This window comes from Glycine max, chromosome 19 (assembly GCF_000004515.6).
Source record: "Glycine max cultivar Williams 82 chromosome 19, Glycine_max_v4.0, whole genome shotgun sequence".
NCBI lineage: Eukaryota > Viridiplantae > Streptophyta > Magnoliopsida > Fabales > Fabaceae > Glycine > Glycine max.
In genome coordinates this window covers 42,169,090-42,189,235 of record NC_038255.2, presented here as the reverse complement: position 1 = coordinate 42,189,235, position 20,146 = coordinate 42,169,090, and the positions used below count along the sequence as shown (strand labels likewise).

General features: G+C 29.5%; 1 protein-coding gene and 1 long non-coding RNA gene across 2 annotated transcripts; one reads left to right on the top strand and one right to left on the bottom strand.

Moving 5' to 3' along the window:
• The first annotated feature begins 6,555 nt into the window (after window positions 1-6,555).
• On the top strand, window positions 6,556-9,647 carry CHI3B2 (chalcone isomerase). Its single transcript, NM_001364455.1, has 4 exons — window positions 6,556-6,953; window positions 7,321-7,570; window positions 8,418-8,509; window positions 9,345-9,647. Exons 1-4 carry the CDS (start codon window positions 6,602-6,604, stop codon window positions 9,476-9,478), a joined length of 828 nt encoding a protein of 275 aa, NP_001351384.1. The 5' UTR covers window positions 6,556-6,601; the 3' UTR covers window positions 9,479-9,647.
• A 3,547-nt stretch (window positions 9,648-13,194) lies between these two features.
• On the bottom strand, window positions 13,195-14,928 carry LOC100783657 (uncharacterized). The gene is made up of 4 exons (XR_419992.4): window positions 14,809-14,928; window positions 14,480-14,697; window positions 14,233-14,349; window positions 13,195-13,774 (listed from the first exon to the last, which is right to left on the bottom strand). It is a non-coding gene; the product is annotated as an uncharacterized lncRNA (long non-coding RNA).
• Window positions 14,929-20,146: the final 5,218 nt, after the last annotated feature.

The window sequence follows — 20,146 nt, the reverse complement described above, 5'->3', positions numbered from 1 at the left end:
AAAGCTCCGATCGAGTTCTATAATATTTTGTTCATTCCCTTTGAAAAACATTTGATAAGGACTAAAAGCAAACGATCTACATATTATGGAGACTAAAAAAAAAGATATATATTAGAAGGAATAAAACAAAAAAAAATACAAGGACCAAAAATTAAGTAAAAAAAAAATTAGAAGCCAAAAAAAAATAGGACTATGTTTTAGGAACAAAAATATATTTTAAGTTTTTTTTTAATGGAAAGAAATGTATCCATCAATGTTGCTATCATTTTTATATTTTGTTTTCAAATGATATTTCATATATACAATTATTTTTTATTTTTTAATTAATTTATTTAGTTATCAAATATAAAATGAAGTTTATCACATATTTTTTACACTATAGAAGACTATCTAAAATTAATTTTTTAAAATATCACATATTTATTGTATATTATAATTTATTTACATATAGAAAATATAAAAGTTGTTTACATCTTAACATAATAAAATTGAATAGTTTAATACATATTTAATAAAATTGAATAGTTTAATACATATTTATAATATTTTACAATGTAACATAAATTTCCACTGGGATGATTACCAGTTTCATTAAAATATATATTTAGAACCGTAATTTTTTTCATAAACCCTGGTATATTAGTATGCCATGAAGCTTAAAATAATAAATTAACTATATATAAACAAATAGAAGCTAAATATAAACAGATAATTAATTCGCCATATACATAAGAAGTTAATCAATTCCAATACTGGAATAAAAAAGAGATGAAAACGTATACCTGGAATGTAGATTCTTGTGGAGGAGATCAAATGACGCTGAGTAAAATTAAGCCTAGAGAGAGTTTTCCTAACCAGACAAAATAAAGATAGAGAAATATTTTGGTGGATGATAAAATAAAGTAAAATAAAAATGTAATGTTTCCCCCCCAAAAAAAATAGAGACTGTGATGGTGCAGATATGTGTGGATGTGATGGTGCAGACTGATTCTTTTTGGCTTTTTTTCCCCTACCTAGACTAACCATTATGAAATTATTGCTCTTTTCTGGAACAATTGTTCCATAAGAGTAATGGAAGACATTATGTAACTACTTATCCAAAAGAGATGTAACATAATTTCAGATTGAGTAATTCAGAACACAAATGTGTTATTATCTTTCAGATAATCAGTTCTGAAATAATGTTGGGATAATTATATTATGTTATCCAAAATGCATTTGGATTACACAATCTAGAATCATCCCTACATTATTCTAGAACTACTTATTCATAGGGCCAGCTATTTTTTCACTTACAAATTAGGATATCCGACTAGTAGCATCATCGTATAGTAAAAGGAGAAAGATAGAAGAATGTGAGAGAGCAAATTATTCTAAAGAAGGGTAGTTAGGGCATAATAAAAATTTTAGGGAGTGCTGTTGGCAAAAATTGATTTTCAGGGAGTAAAGGCCTAAATAAAACATGCTAGCCCAGTTTAGGATGGGCTCAAGACGTTGGAATTGTCCTTGTTTGGAGTCCAAGAGGTCTAATGAAAGTTGTTGCTATTTACACTGCCCTCCAATACTTATAACTCCCCCTGTTCTTTTTCTTCTCCAAAATATCCTCATTACTCACTCTATAGTCTATCCTTATTCGTTAAAACACACTCCCCCTTGTATAGTAACCTCCTCTCGATCATCGCACTCATCACACACTTTAGCACTGACATCGCCTTCTTGGATGATTAGTTCTCCAAAACCACGACCGTGCACATCGAGAGAGGTTCGACTATGCCCTTTATAATGGTTGTGTTCACTTCAATATTTTGACCACTGAAGAGTGTTTGAGAATTACGAGGTTTATGGACGGATTTAAATATATTTAAATTTAATATAATTTTTAAAAATAAATATCAAGGTTTTCATGATTTTTTTTTATTCGTTGGAAAAGAAATACAACGTTCTCCCAAAACTATCCTGAAGCAGAATAGTTTGAAGGAGAGGGGAAGGACAATGCCAAACTGAAAAGGCTATACATTGTGTAGCACCACAATTATGGTTTCCATGATTTAATTACTATTAATAACTCTATAATAAGTTAAATATTAATCTTACCCTATTTTCAATCCATTTATGAATTTGACCATTGGGTCTCTTGTCTTTATTCCTATTATTTTCATTTCTTATCTCACTCATGTGCTCATTACAAAATGATTTTAAAAAAATAGAAATAACTTATTTAATAAAAAGTAAGAGTTAAAATACTTACTTAATCCAAGGTCTAATTTCTTAATATGTAAAAATAAACTTGTTGAATTTCAAAAGAGTTCATATTTTTCCAAGAACTTCTTCTAAGATGCTAACCATTGTTATTAAACACTGACAACCTAATGTAATCATTAATCCACATATTTATTTGATCAATTCAATCAAGAATATAAGAATATGATTCTCCTCTGACTTCATTAATAGTCAAAGGTCCATAATATACATAAATTGCCAACGATACAATTGTAATATTAGGCTAATAATCAGGAAACAAATATTACCTAATAAATACAAATAACAGAAAACAAATATTACCTAATAAATACAAATAACTATTTTTTAAATATATACATATTCTATCACACCCTTGCAGTTGAAGCGGAAGGTTGTCGTACGCTGAGACTATCCCTTCCCTGACATCTTGAAACAACACCAAAGGAAGACTTTTTGTGAAAACATCAGCAATTTGATAATGTGAGGGGACATGTAGGACACGTACTTGTCCATGGGCAACTTTCTCACGAACAAAATGAATATTCATTTCGATGTGTTTAGTGTATTGATGTTGAACTAGATTTTCGACAAGATATATCGCACTAACATTATCATAGTAGACCAATGTAGCTATATGGATAGGACAATGTAACTCCAAAAGAAGATTGCATAACCAACATGACTCAAAAACCACATTGGCAACACCTTGATATTCGGCCTCAACATTGGAGCGAGATAGTGTGGGTTGGCGTTTAGAAGACCATAAGAGCAAGTTATCACCAAGAAACACACAATAACCAAAAGTAGATTTTTTATAATCTGGGCAACCACCCCAATTTGCATCTATATAAGAAGTCAGAGAAGTAGCTAATGAGGGATAAAGATGCAATCCAGAGTGAAGTGTACCCTGAATGTAGCACAGGATGCGCCTGAGAGCATGCATATGATCATCCATCAGATTATGTATAAATAAACAGATCTATTGTACGACATAAGAGATGTCAAGTCTCGTGAATGTGAGATACTGGAGAGCAAGTTTCGGCAAGACTACGGTAGTGAGAGGGATCCTCATATGAAGGATTGGTTTTAACACTAAGTTTCGGTTTAGTACCAACCAGAATTGGACAAAACTTACAAAATAACATGTCAGCACGTTCAATGATTAAAATAACATGTCAGCACGTTCAATAATTTCTTTTGCATACATGTATATATTCTATCAAAAAATTTATATCATTAGTTATTTTCATTTTTTTAGTTTGATATTTGTATTTTTAAAAATAAATACGTAAATATAATAAATAAATCTTGATAATAAATACATGAATTCAAATTCTCGTTAATAACATCATTAAAACTCATTATCAGGCCATTATTTTTTTGTTAACATCCATAGTACAAAACATAAAGCCATTGAGAATGCACCCATTGTGATTAAGTACTCAATAATATAGTCCTCTTAATAATCCTTTTCAAAAATTTAATAATTATTGTTCCTTAAAAATTCATTTTCAATTAAATGTTTCACTAAACAATATGATGTATTAAGTAAATAAATGAAAATAAAACTATAAAAAGATGAATTGTCTAAAGTGCTAGTATTATTTTATGCTGAAAATAATTTGTAAAAAATTCCTTACTTTATAATTTATATTATAAAAGAATTATACAAGATATATCGAATTCCAATATATATGATATTAGTGGTAATTATATATTAATATTATTTATACACTATTAAACTTGTACATTACAGATAATTATAAATGATAAATTAAAAAAATATCACAAAGAAGGTTGCTAGCTAACTAGTGCTCCAAGGAAACTAGTTGAAAAATTAAAAGGAGAATTTTTTTTTTATCAATAATATATGAAATTACATTTAAAAATTGTGGGGGAACACATTTTTATGCATCTCAATAAAAAAAATTCATCTTTTAATTTCTTAACCAATTCTCTTAAGGTATTAGTTAACATTTTTTGTATTAATTAATATATTTTTTTATCACCATAATATTCGTATAGAGTATTAATCAATTTTATTGAGGAATAATCGGATAACCTGATCATTTTTAATGAAGTCTCTATTTTCAAATCACTTTTTTTCATTTATAGGACTTCTCGAACTCGAAGTCATACTTAAGGAGACTAAGTCTAATACTACTTAGACCAACAATATGTTGGTAACAAAAAAAACTTTTGTCTTAGATTAGAGATTATGAATGTTTCCCAACCAACTAGCTCAGAGACTAATCCAACTTATGACGTGTATTACTCGTTGACCCAAAATAATTTTAAAATGAAAGAAATTAGACACTAATTCTCCTACTATATAACTTATTCCTCCACATGTGAATAAAGCATAGACTTACATTTGTGTATCAACCCTACGGCTTACATGTTGGTACCAATTATATTTTTTCAAAATCACTTTTGATTAAACGTCCACTAACTAATGTGATTTATTACATAAATGCAATTTTTTTATAAAAGATTATCCTATTCATTACTTTTTATATGATCTCATATAATTTTCACAATACATAAATTCTCTCCTCCTTAATCAGTATCCTATGGCACTGGATATCAACACTGATTTTATACTATAAAAGATTATTATGTAAGACCAGGGTAGTAGCCAAGTTGTTTGTGAATTATTTGGGCGCAGCTCGTTAGTTGCTCACTTAATCTCGTTCATTTAATTAAATAAATAAATCCAATGAGATTAGGCTTCAGTATCTAAATGAGTCATATATATATATATATATATATATATATATATATATATATATTACATAAATGATATTTTTAATGTAAACATATCTACCTCTTAAAATAACGTTAAATTAATTAACTAGTATATTTTCTATTATATTTTTTAACGTTACTTATCACATGTTAAGTTCATTTTGCTAGTAGTATATAATTATATAATATTAAAATAGTTATTAAATATTATATTGTAAATTTAAAAAATTATTTAAAAAAATTCATAAAAGAAAAATAATTAATTTATAAATGAGCTAAACAAGTCAACCTGAAGCTTAATATTTCATAACAGGTAAGTCCAATTTTTTATTAGACTGAATTAAATAAATAATTTAAACTTGAGTATCATGTTTTTAACAAGTTAAACAGAGCTCAACTTAATTCTACTGGTTTACACTGAAACATTAAATTGTGATATATATTATATTGATATTAATGATATTAATCACGTATTAATAATTTTTAAAACTATCAAACTTAACATACAATTGCAAATGATAAATGAATCAATTATTACAAATTATTACTGTTAGTTTTATTTTATATTTTGAGTCTGATATTTTTATTTTCAACAATTAAATTAATAAATATAATAAATAAATGCAAAATAACTCATTAATGAATGCATAAATTCAAATTCTCAATGATAAAGCTATTTAAATCCATTATTATTTCTAATACCTAATAATAAATATATATTTAAAATCCATTTTCCATTGTTTCAACACTTTTGTTTTAATTCTTTAGTTTTAAAATTCTAGTAATTTTGGTCTTTAAAAATGTGAAATACAAACAATATTTCTCTCAACAAAAAAGATAAAAAAAAATAATTTTAAAAGTTAAAGGACAAAATGAGAAGCGTTAACCACACATTTTTCTAATGCACTTTATTTTATTAGTTAAAATTTGTTGAAAATAATAAACTCATGAGTAAAATCAATTATATCATTTTTATGATTTCTAACCAATTTTAACTAATGGTATATATATATATATATATATATATATATATATATATATATATATATATATATATATATATATATATATATATATATATATATTAGAGAGAGAGTGTTTCAGAAACTACATTGCCAATATTTTTCTATTTTTTTTAATATTTAAGAGATTAAATTCCAGTGAAAAAAAGATTATTGACTTAAACATTTTTTAAAACAAATTTATTACTTAACGTAATTTTAATATTTGTTTTTTATATAATTTTCTTCTACTTTTATTTTACGATAAATTATATTTTTTTTAAAAAATATTTTGAAATGTTTTTTATTTTTATAAAAATTTAATATGTTTTTAATCCTTATCATTATATTTACTAAAATCATGTGATTTTAGTTCTTCTTAGAAACATGAAGAATTAAAAACAAGTCTTTATGGATAAAGGTACTCCTAGAAACTAGAGTTTTATTAAGTTTTTATATAAAAAAAATACTACTAACATTCTAGAATATTTTGACTTTTGAGGGAGAAAAAAAAATATTTTTTACCACCTTTATTTAATGTCTACGAGTGTAGTAAATTTACCTTCTTGCGATGTCTTGGCTTCTGAAATAGTGAAACTAACGAAGCAAAGATGTCGTCCATGCTGCGCTTCCCTTTCTCGTTTCCTCAGCCCCGAAGGCCTCAATTCCCTCGCCCATTCACCGCATTCGCCGCCGCCGTTGCCGGAGCCTCCGCCGCCGTCGTGGCCGTCTCCTCCTCCGACCGCTCCTTTCTCCGGAATGCTCTGAATTCCTTCTTCTCTTCTGACCTATCAATGCCTCTCTGGGGTTCACTGAGTTTGGCCGACAGTGGGGTTTCCGTGGTTGAGTCAAAAACCGGAACTTCGTTCCCTTCGGTTTTAGACAGTTCTCAGAAACTCTGCGGAATTGGCTTGCGGAAAAAAAGCATTTTGGGATTGAAGAACATTGATGTATACGCATTTGGTAAGGCATTTTATTTTCCTCAACCCTCACTAGTTTAAATGTAAAAATAATTACAAAAAAATGATCTTTTCCCAATTTAGCTCCGCACTTTCCGATTAAAGAATAATTTTGGATCTTTTAACTTTGGTTTTATCAAGTGGAGATAACTCAAAAAAAAAATCTAGGTAGATTCCCTTTTGGATGCAGTATCTGGAAAGTTTTACTGTAACTTAATTTTAGTGTAAAGTTTGCTAATTTGCAACTACTTTCAGCTTGGTTGGACAAAAGGGAAGGGGAATTGTTGGTTTGGAATGTATATTATCAAATAGTGATTAGGGGAAAGATCAAACTTTTATGGTATTGAGAAAATTTATGTCATTTGTTGTAGGTGTTTATGCTGATGATGAGGACATAAAGAGACATCTTTCTGAGAAATATGGGAAGTTGTCTGCGTCTGAATTGCAGGGCAGTAAGGAGTTTACTGAAGATCTTATGGAAAGTGATATTTCCATGACAATTAGACTTCAAATTGTGTATGGGAGATTGAGCATTCGTTCTGTACGTAGTGCATTTGAAGAGTCTGTGGGAAGCAGGCTGCAAAAGTTTGGGGGATCGGATAATAAGGAATTGCTTCAAAGGTGAATAGTTTCTTCAACTGGCAATCTCAGTTTCATATGTTAAGAATTCGTCGTTACATTATTATGTTTACTTGTGTGTATAACTTGTCGGGAAATTGCGATCTGAGACTGAACCGTCACTTTCAAACACTCACACACTTGCAAAAGTGTTTGTCAAAAAAAGTATATATGTGCATGTCACTGTAACACTTCAGAACTCTCTTAGTTGCATTTTTAGCATTGGGGAAGTTGGCTTTTGGTGGGTATTAAATTTGAAGCCTTTTCTTTTCTCTTTCTTCTTTCTTTTCTAGCTCTAGCGCACTGTTTGGTTCAAAGGAAGGAAGTAAGTTATTTTAATGGAGGGAAAGGAGACCTTGTTTGGTTTGCATAGGGAGTGGCGGGGAAATAAAGCAATTTACCATTATATACATACTGTAGATAAATAAAGCTGTTAAACTCAAATGTTCAAGTTAAAGATAATTTAGTCAGCATAACCTAAAAGTTTTAAGTACCGTCTCTTCCCTCCAAATCCTCCCAATATCAGAGGGGAGGAGAAAATATGAAAGGAGAAATTTTGGCCCCATCACCTCCCCACCTAATATTTGAACCAAACAAGCTGTTTTTAAGAGAATACCTCCCTTCTCCTCTATTTTCATCCAACCAATTACTAGGCAACTCAAAGATATCTCTAACATGCTTTAAACTTAAATGCATTTTATAATTGATACTGATATATTAGCTTTGATAAACCATGGGAAATTTTATTCCAAGTATCTGTTCATGAGATGTAACTTTTTCCATCTAAATGGGTGAGAATTTTCTGTTGTTGCATATTATGATTTTACTTTACTGGCATGCTGTGATGTAGCTTCACTTCACAATTTAAAGATGAATTCAAAATTCCCCGTGGATCTGTAATTCATCTCTCAAGAGACAAGGGCCATGTTCTCCGTACATCAAGTAAGTCATCTTTCTCCATGTCTACATTTCCATCTCAAGTTTCAGAATTTATAATACAGTTAAAAATATTTTTCCTGCTTCGTGTTTTTTGTACAAGGAAAAATCAGGTCTTAATAGTGATTCAGAAGATTCAGTTGAGAACTCATGAATATGTTTCTTCTTCTCTCTACTTCTTTCTTCAATTAGAACTGTGTCTAACTTAAGGGGTGTTCCCTTATACACCATAGTCCAAACTGGCTACATGAAGCTCATGTATTAATCAGAAAGTCAAATCCATGATCATATTTTATTGATACCTTTCCTAAAGCAAGGAAATGGGTGGAATGAAACAACTACTACTGTTTTATATTCTTCAACTGACAATATGATAATGAGAAAGAGTTTTGTCTCAGAATTCAGGTAATGTTGAAAAATGGATTATGCGTTTTCTCTTTTTAGTTTGCACTGAATCTTTTGAGAAATTAGCTTTAGGATCTGATAGTAATTGACCTATCGGGCCACTTTTACCCTTACTAAAAATAGCTAATATAAATAGCTCAAATAAAGGTTTCAATTTTTTGTTTGAAGTATCTAGTACCTTATGCAATTACACCTTGCCACCTTGGTGGTAAGGTTGTTATTCTATGGAGACCATTGTTAAGCGTTTAACTTGGAGGGACCTTTCAAAGTGAAACTGGTACAGTGTGCTGTATAAATGTTCTTTAAACAATGCAAATCTTTAGCAACTAGCATTAGGTGTTTAAGTTACTTTATATTATTAATGCGTATGCTTTATATTTTTTCTTTGTTACATTACAACAAGATTTTTTACATTAATTTATCTTATTTCTTGTAGTTGATGGACAGGAAGTGGGAAGCATCCAGAGTAAACTCCTATGTAAGTCAATTCTAGATTTATATTTTGGTGAGGAACCATTTGACAAACAGGCCAAAGAAGAAATTGAGCTCAACATGGCTTCTTACCTGTAGAGTTATAATGTTAAACTAAGAATCTTCTCTAAGACATGAATTCTGTACCCTTGTCAATTCCGTGCTTCGAGTAATTTTTGTTTGCTGAATCATTATTATTAATTTAAACATGTTGATGTATACCTTGAGCTTCAAGATTGCAATATGAAATTAGTCATATTTCTAATAACTATCTTACTCTGACATTTTTTTGGAGTATCGACTATTTCGTGTGATTCATTCGTTTTTTCCCCCCTTTTTCACACGTACGAAAAATGTAACATCTAGGATCCGATGTGAGGAGGACTTATTCTATAGAGGAGGCTAATGTGCCCTATAATAATTTCCTATTCTGATTTATACTAAAAACCCGTACATCTTAGTCTTGAGATTTCTAAAGTTCTAATCTCACTTGTAGAAGAGGAAAATTTCTGAACTCATACTAATTATTATGCATGAAATATCTAGGGTATATTTTTTTTTTTGAGTACCCAGATTCCATTTGAGATCAAGTGGTATTATTTATTGCGCATGTAATTGAAAAGCAGAAAAAGATATACTTTTAGGCATTATATGCTTCTTCTGAAGTGGGTTGACAAGACCTAGATTTGTTTAGTTTATGAAAATGGAAATTTGATCCTCATAGGGAGTTTAACTTTTATACTATAACGCTCTTAAATCTCAATTAAAGCAAGTTGATAGCACACAGGTGATTTTAGCTAACAAGAAAAGCTAGACTCAGGCATAGTCACTTTAAAGATATATGCATATTACTGGATCTTAAATTGTAATAATCCTAATCACTATCACATTACTAGAATCCCCTTTTATGTATAATTCGTTAAACATGTTAGTGTTAAGATATGTACAGATCTTGTTGTGTCTAAAATAATTATATCTTTGATGAAATAAAATTTGGGTTCATTAAGAGATATAATTTCCTTCTCTCAATGGAGTTCATTAAAATATTCTGTCTTATTAACGTTTTATTAGTTAGTAGGGAGATTCTTGGAGATGAAGGGGCAAGTATACGACTTTGAAAAATATATCATACTTTGAAGCAATGGAACGAGCTCAAAATCAAATAAGAAATTTCTGCATATAATTTGTCACTCTGGATTCTTTTTTCATTTGATCTTTATTGCATTCCCAGTAATAGAAACAAGATGATTGCCGATTTGGCACCTATCCCAACGAGACTAAAAGGGAAAATAACATTATGAACGATGACGCTTGTTCAAAACATTTATACTGATTTACATGACTTTTTGAAAGAGCACTTTCTCAATGAGAGTTTATGGTCTCTGGGTTACAATATGCTCCATAGTAGAAGCCCTTGGCCACTGTGAGGAATGAATTCGTGACATTGGAGTGCATGCCGTCTGAGGAGTTTTGGAGCACCAATTGCACAAGTTCCTGCATGTCTGATTCTATTTGAGGGATAGTGATGCTGGTTGGACTGAGGTTGTCGTTGCCACTATCATGTGCCTAACAAGAAATATAAAAAATCAGGATCTGGAACTTAGTCTAGGCATCATATTTAAGGGCTTTAGAAGAGCTTTTACACATACATCTTATTTAAATATATAAAAAAGGCTTGTAACATTGTTTTTAATGAAATAAACTTTATAAAACAAACGCTTAATTAATACACACTTTAATATCTATTATTGACCTTGTTGCTTTGATAATTGCGGAGCCCAGGCCAGACTCTGTTAGTGACTACAAGCAACCTATGGTACTGTGGATTGAGATGTAGTTCTTCTCTACCGAAGTTGTTCCGTTTGTTTTGCCAACTTGACAGCCAGCCTTGCCACTATCATTTTCAAATAGGCTTAAATTCACTTTTGATTCTTCAGTATGATTTTGGGCCCTCAAATTCTATTACTCATTTTTTCTTAAAGAGGCAAAATCAACATATAATCAAAACCATTGACTGAACCACAAGATGTGGCCAGGCCAAGGCAAACAGTACAAACAGATAGACAATCTTGATCTATTGTTAATCTATCATCAATTTTTTAATGTAAATTAATGGCGTAGCATCTAAATGGCAACATAACACTAATTAACGTGCTGGCATGACAAATAACTTATTATTTCACACATAAGTTACATGACATTGATGGTTGAAATTTTAGTTTCTACTGTGACATTAATATTATTAGTGTCACACCATCATATGTATTGGATTATCATGTCATTTGTCAGGTCAACACATTACTTTGATGTTATATTAATAACTTGTTAAAAAAAGTTATGACAAACTAATGATAGATCAAAATTGTTAAATATTAAAAACTTAGGAGCCAATGGTGCAATAAATGTTTTTGAGGGAACAAAATTGCACAATTGTGTATATAGGAACCAAAGCATTTCAAATAAAATGTAAAGTTTTAGTGAGAAATTTTAAAGTATTCATTAATTTAAGAAAATATTTCTCTGTATTTGCATTTTATTTTTATAAATAATTACAAAAATGTATTTTTTATATTTTTGCTTTTAATTTTCAAAGATTTGTTTAAAAAAGTAAGGTTGTTTTTTTTTGCCGGCGTAGTGTATTTAGAAACGAAATTTACCTAAATGGTATAAGTGAAAAAGAAATTACCAAACTAGCATAAATCAACCGGCATGCCGAAATTGTAAGAAAATAGATAATGATAGTGTCTACTTATTCGTTTTATTATTATTTTTTAATTGAAAATTAGAAGTCAACAATCTAATGGAGAAACATGTACCTGATTAAGAGCTTATAATAAGGAAATGAGGGAATAATTTATTGGGATGTTATGTGACTAGAGATTCACATTAAAACTTAATTCAATCATATAGTTTAAATTGTTGACTTGTCATCTTTACGTAGTTAGAAAAAATATATATGCACAATACAGAATCTTAAATAGTAATAATCTTTCTTAATTGATAGGTAAGTTTAATCTACTAGGTTTTTACTCAATTCTCATAAATTTTCTAGAGGTCGACCTGAAACTGGATCAAGTCATGATTAAAGCTAATGTATTCCAACGAGACTAAAAGGGAAAATAACATTATATGTACGGTAACACTTGTTCTAAACATATTTTTATTGATTTACATCACTTTTTGAAAGAGCACTTTCTCAACATGGGAGTTTATGGTCTCTGGGTCACAATATGCGCCATAGTAAAAGCCCTTGGCCACTGTGAGGAATGAATTCTTCACATTGGTGTGCATTCCATCTGAGGAATTATGGAGCACCGATTACACAATTTCTTCCATGTCTGATTCTAATTGAGGAGTAGTATTTCTGGTTGTACCAGGTTGTCGTTGCCACTATCATGTGCGTGCCTAACAATAATTGCAAATATATATATATATATATATCAGGATCTGAAACTTATAATCTAGGCATCATATTAGAAGTGCTCTTGTTATGGAGTATTCATTTTATCTCCTGGGTTAACACTGCGCTAAATTAAGTCAATATTGACTTGAAAATAACTGTTACGGAAGTTGCATCAACTTCTCCTATTTATCTCAAATCAAAGTACTCATACAGCTATAATTGGCACCTACGCTTATCCCAGATATATTGGATCAGAAGCAAATAATGAACTTAAGCGAACTAGCCTCCATATATACGCCCTAGCTATACGGCCTCCACATGGGAAATTGGATCCTCTTCATTTCCTTTTCTCTCCATTTCTTCCATTTTTATAAACTTTTAGAAAAATAAATCAAATGGAAATGATGCATTCTTTATGAGAAGTAATATTTATTTTCTAAAAAGCTTAATAATAAAAAAGTGGAAAAAAAAAAGAAATGGAAAGAATCCAAACCCTTCCACATGACACTTAACAAACCTAATGACTTTTTCCGCCAAGAATGTTTATATATGCAAGGAGATCTTGCAAGTATACACAACTTCCCTTATTCTCACTCTCTAAGCTCACATGCTGACTTGATCATCCAAATCCATGCACGTGGCTCTATCGGAGTTATTCACCGTGGACCACCACAAACCACCATACGAGTCGCTAGAATCTTTCTCCTCATGATACATCGCAGAACAGTTCTATAAGAGCTTTTACACATCTTAATTAAATATATAAAAATAAGTTCCAACTTCTTTATAATGAAATAAACTTTATTAAATAAACGTTTAATTAATACCACACTCTAGTCTCTATAATTGACCTTGTTGCGTTGATAATCACGGAGCCCGTGACAGACTCTGTTAGTGACTTCCAGCCATTACATTTATAATTTGCACAATCAGCTCAGTTCTCTTCCAAAGCAGGTTCCTTCATTTTCCCACCTTGACAGCCAACCTTGCCACTGATTAAAAAAAAAAGATTTATTATTTTTTTACTCTTAAATTTTTTCAGATTTCTACTTTTAGGCTTTAATCTAAATTTTGACCGATTATAGTTCTAAAACTATTTTCAATCACCATTTTTAGTCTATATTTTCAACATAATATAACAAGTTGAGAATCTAATAACTTTTCACGTGATGAAGGAGTTTAACATGAAGTCACATATAATTTTTTTGTATGAACTATGTTCTTGTTATTAGAAGGATTAACAGAAAATAACAAGGGCCAAAAATAATTTTTTGTTTTATTAGAAATTCAATGTAAATTTTTTATTAATAATTTAAAATAAAATTCATTAATTTATCAAAACTCAATCCATATTTAAGACTTTCACATATTTCATATAACTGAAACTGTTTTGAACGTGTCTGTCAGAAGTGCATAGAAATTTAGAAAGTTCAGAAGGGTTTCCACTCACTGCTTGATTCAAAATAATGAGAAAATTCGTGACCATGACACCGAAACATTTGTAACCCAAGGTAATCAAGGTTTGTCAGCAAAATCTCCAGGAGAACTCTCTCTCTTGTTCAACTGCCTGCAAAAAACATTTAACAGGATTTTGTTGCATCACCGTTATTATTTTACCATAAACTAGTATTTTCTAACAAGCTAGCACAATAAATGTGTGATAGGGAAAACAATGAATTAATGGCATGCTTAATTACTTGTTTGAGTAGTTTCGTCCGTAGATTCTGTTATTGAACAAATCTACAAAAGCACTCTTAGTTTCTTCATCATTTATGCTCAACCTCAGTGTCTGAAGCAATGCAGCAGTTTTAGCCCATGCACAGGCTCAAATATGCTGGCTGCTGCTATAAAGTAAGCAAATAGTAGACTTTCTTTGCTCAACCCAAATCCCTCTAGTCCTGCTTCAGTATACCACCTAATATACATGCCATTGCAAATTAATTAATTAATATTGCAATTAACTTTACTTTTGCTTTGGTCAAATTAGTAGCATATAATGGAGTTTTTTCTGGGGGGATACACTCACCTTTGGATTTGTTCCCATTCCGCACAATGCTCTGCTTGACAGTTGTTGTAATCCAATTTTGTAAGCTCGAGATAAACACCACTGTTCACATAGGGCATTCTGTTAAAGAAGAATACTAATTTAATCTATCTAAAGAGGTGAAGGATGATTGGATATGGAGAGAAGACAGCTCAAAATATCTTGATGGTGAAATCTGCTTACCGACTTCTGTGATATTTAAAAAAGACTTAAAAGTCAATTTAGTTCCTATAGGTTTTTCTCTGTAAGTTTTTTATTTATTTTTAGTCTATAAATTTGCACTTCAATTAGAATTTAAAATAAAAAAACTCAAATTTATATAAATTAAAAATGAAATAAAAAATATATAACCTTTTTTATTAAATAAGAGATAGAGTAAAAAAATTAATAAAGGAAAGAAAAATAATGTAATAGAGAGAGATAATTAAAAAATAGTATAAATTATTGTATATATAAATATAATATATACTTGACTAAAGATATAGGAGTGATTTTAGGCTAACTTCTCCAACATTAATTTAATGCATGATTATATTTGTTGAAAGTGATAGTATGACTGAATGTTTGAGGATTGAAGAATGAGTACTATTGAGTACCTAAACGAAAACTTTTCTTTGTAGTCATTTGACCATCATATATGTGACAAACCTGATAGTTATATTTTATTTTATTTTATCAATTTTTCATATTATATTTTATTTTATTAGAGCATTATGGGATTAAAAGAATGGTACCTGTGAAGGGTCTTGGCAATCCAAATATCACTGCTTCCACCATAATGTTCAAGGTAAAATCTCGTCTTCACTCTGGGTAATTAGCTGGCATACCATGGCACGTCCAGTGCATAACCCACTAGTTTTACAATGCTATATGAGCTACAGTAAAAATATGAACCGGAGAGGAAAAGAATAAATAGCTTTAACCTCATAAAATTGTCGATTTTTTTCTTATTGTTTTTCTAAATATATACCTTCATGCACATAAAGTACGTAGCTAGGTTTGCATATATTATTTTTTTAACATATAGGTAAGTTGGAACGCACCTCTCCAGATAAATGTTTGGTATGATCCATTGGGAGCTCACGTTTCTTAGTTAAAAATTTGGCAGAGTAGTTCTTGGCATCCTCAAGAATCTTCTCTCCTTGAAATAGCACTTGAGATGCTCGATAAAGATTAAGCATTCCTGTCACAGCTTGGTTTGATTGCCCAGAAAAGCAAAAGAATTCGTCATTTTTCTTAAAGTACTCAAACACACCTACCAAATTCGCCATTTGTGAAAATCATAAATATATCTTTCTCTAAGCAATATAAGAGATTAAAGGAATGTGTGCAAATGCATGCCTCAGTAGCCTTGATTTTTTATCTTTTATTTTCAGGTTTAATTTATTTACCAAGTTTTAAAGAGTTTGCTGTTAGATTATTTGACTGTTATGCACCAGTCATTTAGTGGCTTAAGCTTAATTGTTGAAGTTTAATTAGTTAGTTGTTATTTTCTGTTTTTCAATTTTTAATTCAATCTATTTAAGTGAATGCAATCAATAAAAATGTATATTTTTGTTATTTACATCAGTTCTCCTCTTCTTTAATATATCTCTAACAAGTCTATCGAAAATTCATATGCGTTCAAACAAATCCACCGGATAGACATTTGGAACTAGACAACAAATAAATAAATACTATGTCACAGAAATAATATTGGATTCAAATCAGTTAATTTTCTATTCTTGTGAATGTTGTAGTAGAGCATTTATTTGCCTCAAATATTAATTACGATAGTTTTAAGTCACCAATTCAATTGAAAAACACACGAGTTAAAAGACAAAGAATGTTAATTAAACAAAATGAAACTTTTCTTTTATTAGAATATTCTTTTCATAATTTTGACTAAAATTTATATATATATTAAAATAAATAAGCATTCATCAAAACAATTTTACCTCCCCCATTGAACCTATGGACTGTTTTTTCCAAGTAGTTGTGAGCATTTCCATCCTTAGTTTGCATGAGAGCATAATTAAGCTGTAGAGGATGGAGAAAACAAGAATGACCCATCTTTGGACTGCAACTTTACAAGCTGCTTCCAATCTAAGTTTCGCATTCATTCCAAACTATGGAGCAGTGTTGTAGGCACCTTGTGCAGAACCTCTCTTTGTATTCTACCCGCAAGTGACACATGGAAGTAAAATTATTAGAGTTTAAGTAAAAATTCTAAGAGACTTGAAACAATTCTACCCATATTGCCTTAAAAACATTGTTCCACCTATTAGTTATAATGTGCTTGTTTTTCTGTTTACAAAATTACCCCGGAACAGTTAGTCCTACAAATCGCTTTTATAAATTTCTCTATTCAAATGATAAGACCATCATAGGTTGCTTTGAGAACTGGAGTTACATATTTAAGTGAATTCAATTTTGCCAGGTAAGCAAAGTCTCCTTTTCATTCATGCATCATTGCCACTTTCAGATGATGAGACTATGAATTCAATTGGACTTGATATATATAACGTAAAAGAAATTATACAAAAATGGATTATCTTACTCTTCAAAGCATTGAATGTTCTCATTTGCCGCGGTTGAGTGTTGAATGTCTAACTCGGAAAACGGAATATAGACACCACCACGGCTCTAACCATCATCGTCATTTCTTTTGAATTCAAGATCACAAAAGTATAATGGTTTAGTACCCTGTATTTGGTGCTAGCTTATAATATTATCACATATATAGGATTCATTTTATTAAACTAATAAAAGAACTATAAGTATATTGGGTGTTTTTGGGTTGCAAGTGATAATTATGGATAGTAGCTTATTTTTTATATGACTTTTAAAGAACTTATAAGTTTTTTTTTTTATCAAAATAGGCTTAGTTTATACACAAATTTATTTTAATAGTTTATTTTTGAAGTAGTTAATGAAAAATAAACTAATCTATAAACTATTAGTTTTTTTTACTTTGTAATTTTTTTTACTATTTTATTTGAAATTCTATTTTAACATTTTATTCTATTTAAAATTTTTTATTTTTTGTTTTAAAATAATATTACTATTAAATTATTTAATAATATTACTAATAAATTATTTAAACGTTAAAAAATAATTTTAAATAATATAATTTATTAAATTTATTTTATTTTATTTTACTTTTTCAAAAAAAGGAAAATTTATTTTTATTATTTTTTATAATACAAAATTTTAAAAATTATTATCCACTTTTTAGTATGATAAGTTATTGGAAATAAAATTCAAATATTATAAATATTAAATATGTCATTTTACATATTTACTAGTTAAACCAATTCATTTGTAAATTTTGAGTTAAAAGATAAAATCTTACAAATCTACCGTCTATTCAAATTTTGTGAATTCATAGGTTATAAATTCATTAAAATCTAAATTACAAAATTCTAATCATAAATTTTTTTTAAAAGAATATCTTAAAAGTCATTACATTTTTACAAAATATTTTAAAATTTACAAGGATTTTTTCACGTCAAAATAATCTTTTAAAATACTAATCCAATAGACCCTAAACATTTTATGTAAGTATTTATTAACTCCTAATTTGAATTAAATATCAAATTAGCTAAATATTTTACTTATTCAACCTCACATAACCCATAGGCACTAAAATATTTTATTAATCATAAAAGTCTTAAAAAACCTTTAAAACCATTACATTTGTACAAAAAAATTTAAAATTCACAAAAAAAAAATTATGTCAAAATAATCTTTTAAAATGCTAATCCAATACCCCTAAACATTTTATGTAAGTATTTATTAAGTCTTAATTTTAATTATATATTAAATTAGCTAAATATTTTATTTATTCAACCTCGCATAAACCATAGGCACTAAAATATCAGTCCATTTTATCTCAAATTGAGAACAGAACATAAATTCATTGCCGGGGAACAACAACATAAAATACTAAACAGAGAACATATCAACCATTTAAGAAGTACGAAGAATAGAGAACATACCAATAATTCAAGAAGTAGAAAAAAATGCAGACATCTTGCCAGTCGGTGAAATGGAAGGAGTAGGTTTTAGAAGAGAAGGGAAGTGAGGGTAAATATATGTTGAAAACGCATGTATTTACTGTAGTGTTACTTAATTGGTTACAATAATGCATTTTATATCAAGTTGGATAGGGGAATGGGAAAAAGGAGATTTATTTTAATGCTTCTACATCAAGCTGTAATGCAGAACTATAACTAGATCAGTGTTAAAAACTGAAAATGCAAGGTATCCAACTCATCCATGAGACTATGAGAGTAAGAATCTCTCGTATAGTATAAGAATAAAAAATGCTCCATGGACATCTGAATGAGTGTCTACAACTGAAGAGAAAAGGAAATAGAAATAATAAATAGATAAGGAACATTGCTAGGTACGAAAATTATCGGGCACGAATTGCACGAAAACAAAAATAGACGGTGGTTATTTTTTTAAAATAAATATTATTTTAAAAAATTTGAAACAAGTAACACGGGATTTGTTACAAATGAACGTTACATTCATGCTAAATAGCATTTTTTTTCCCAGGATAAGTGATAATTGATAATAAAAAAAATGAGAAAAGAGCAACTTCTTGTATGCGGGGTTGAGACCCAGTTGTTTAATCTGAAACTTTTCAGAATAAGGTTTTTGGCGGTAATTTGTTATCTATAACATCATAATCCAATAAACTAGCTTTGGAATTAGAATGTCCAATTAGAAGCTTTAACATCAAACAAAACAAAACGGTTGAAATTAGAAGGTTCAATTCCAAAATACAGTTCAAAGTATATTTCTTGCGCCTAACTTTATCTTAAGGGGAAAAAATAAAAAATAAAAATTAGGGAATTGCTATTGGTCCCAACAAGATTATTATTGACACCTATTATCATTCTAAAATTCCAAAAATATTCTTTCCCATAATGTGCAATGGAAATACATTTTTGCTATATAAGTGAGAATGCAAAAATACATTATATAACCAAATCAAAATTTCATATTAGATTACACAACAAAATTATTTAATTTTTTTTCACTCCCACACTTGTAAAATAAAATCATAATTCCGTTATGTTACATAAATTGTAACACACGATTCCGTTGGTGAGCATAATTTGCAATACAATGGAATGAGAGGGAATTATGATTACATTGTGTTGCCAGAAGCAGGAAAAAAAAAACCTGAGAAGGGAGGGATGTATGAGGGAAAGAAGAAAGGAAGGAATAAAGAGAGTGAAAGAGGAAAGTATGAGGAAAAAGGAACAAAGGGCTGAGATGGCTGAGATGGGTGCCAATATGGAAGGAAATGAACAAAAGGATATTT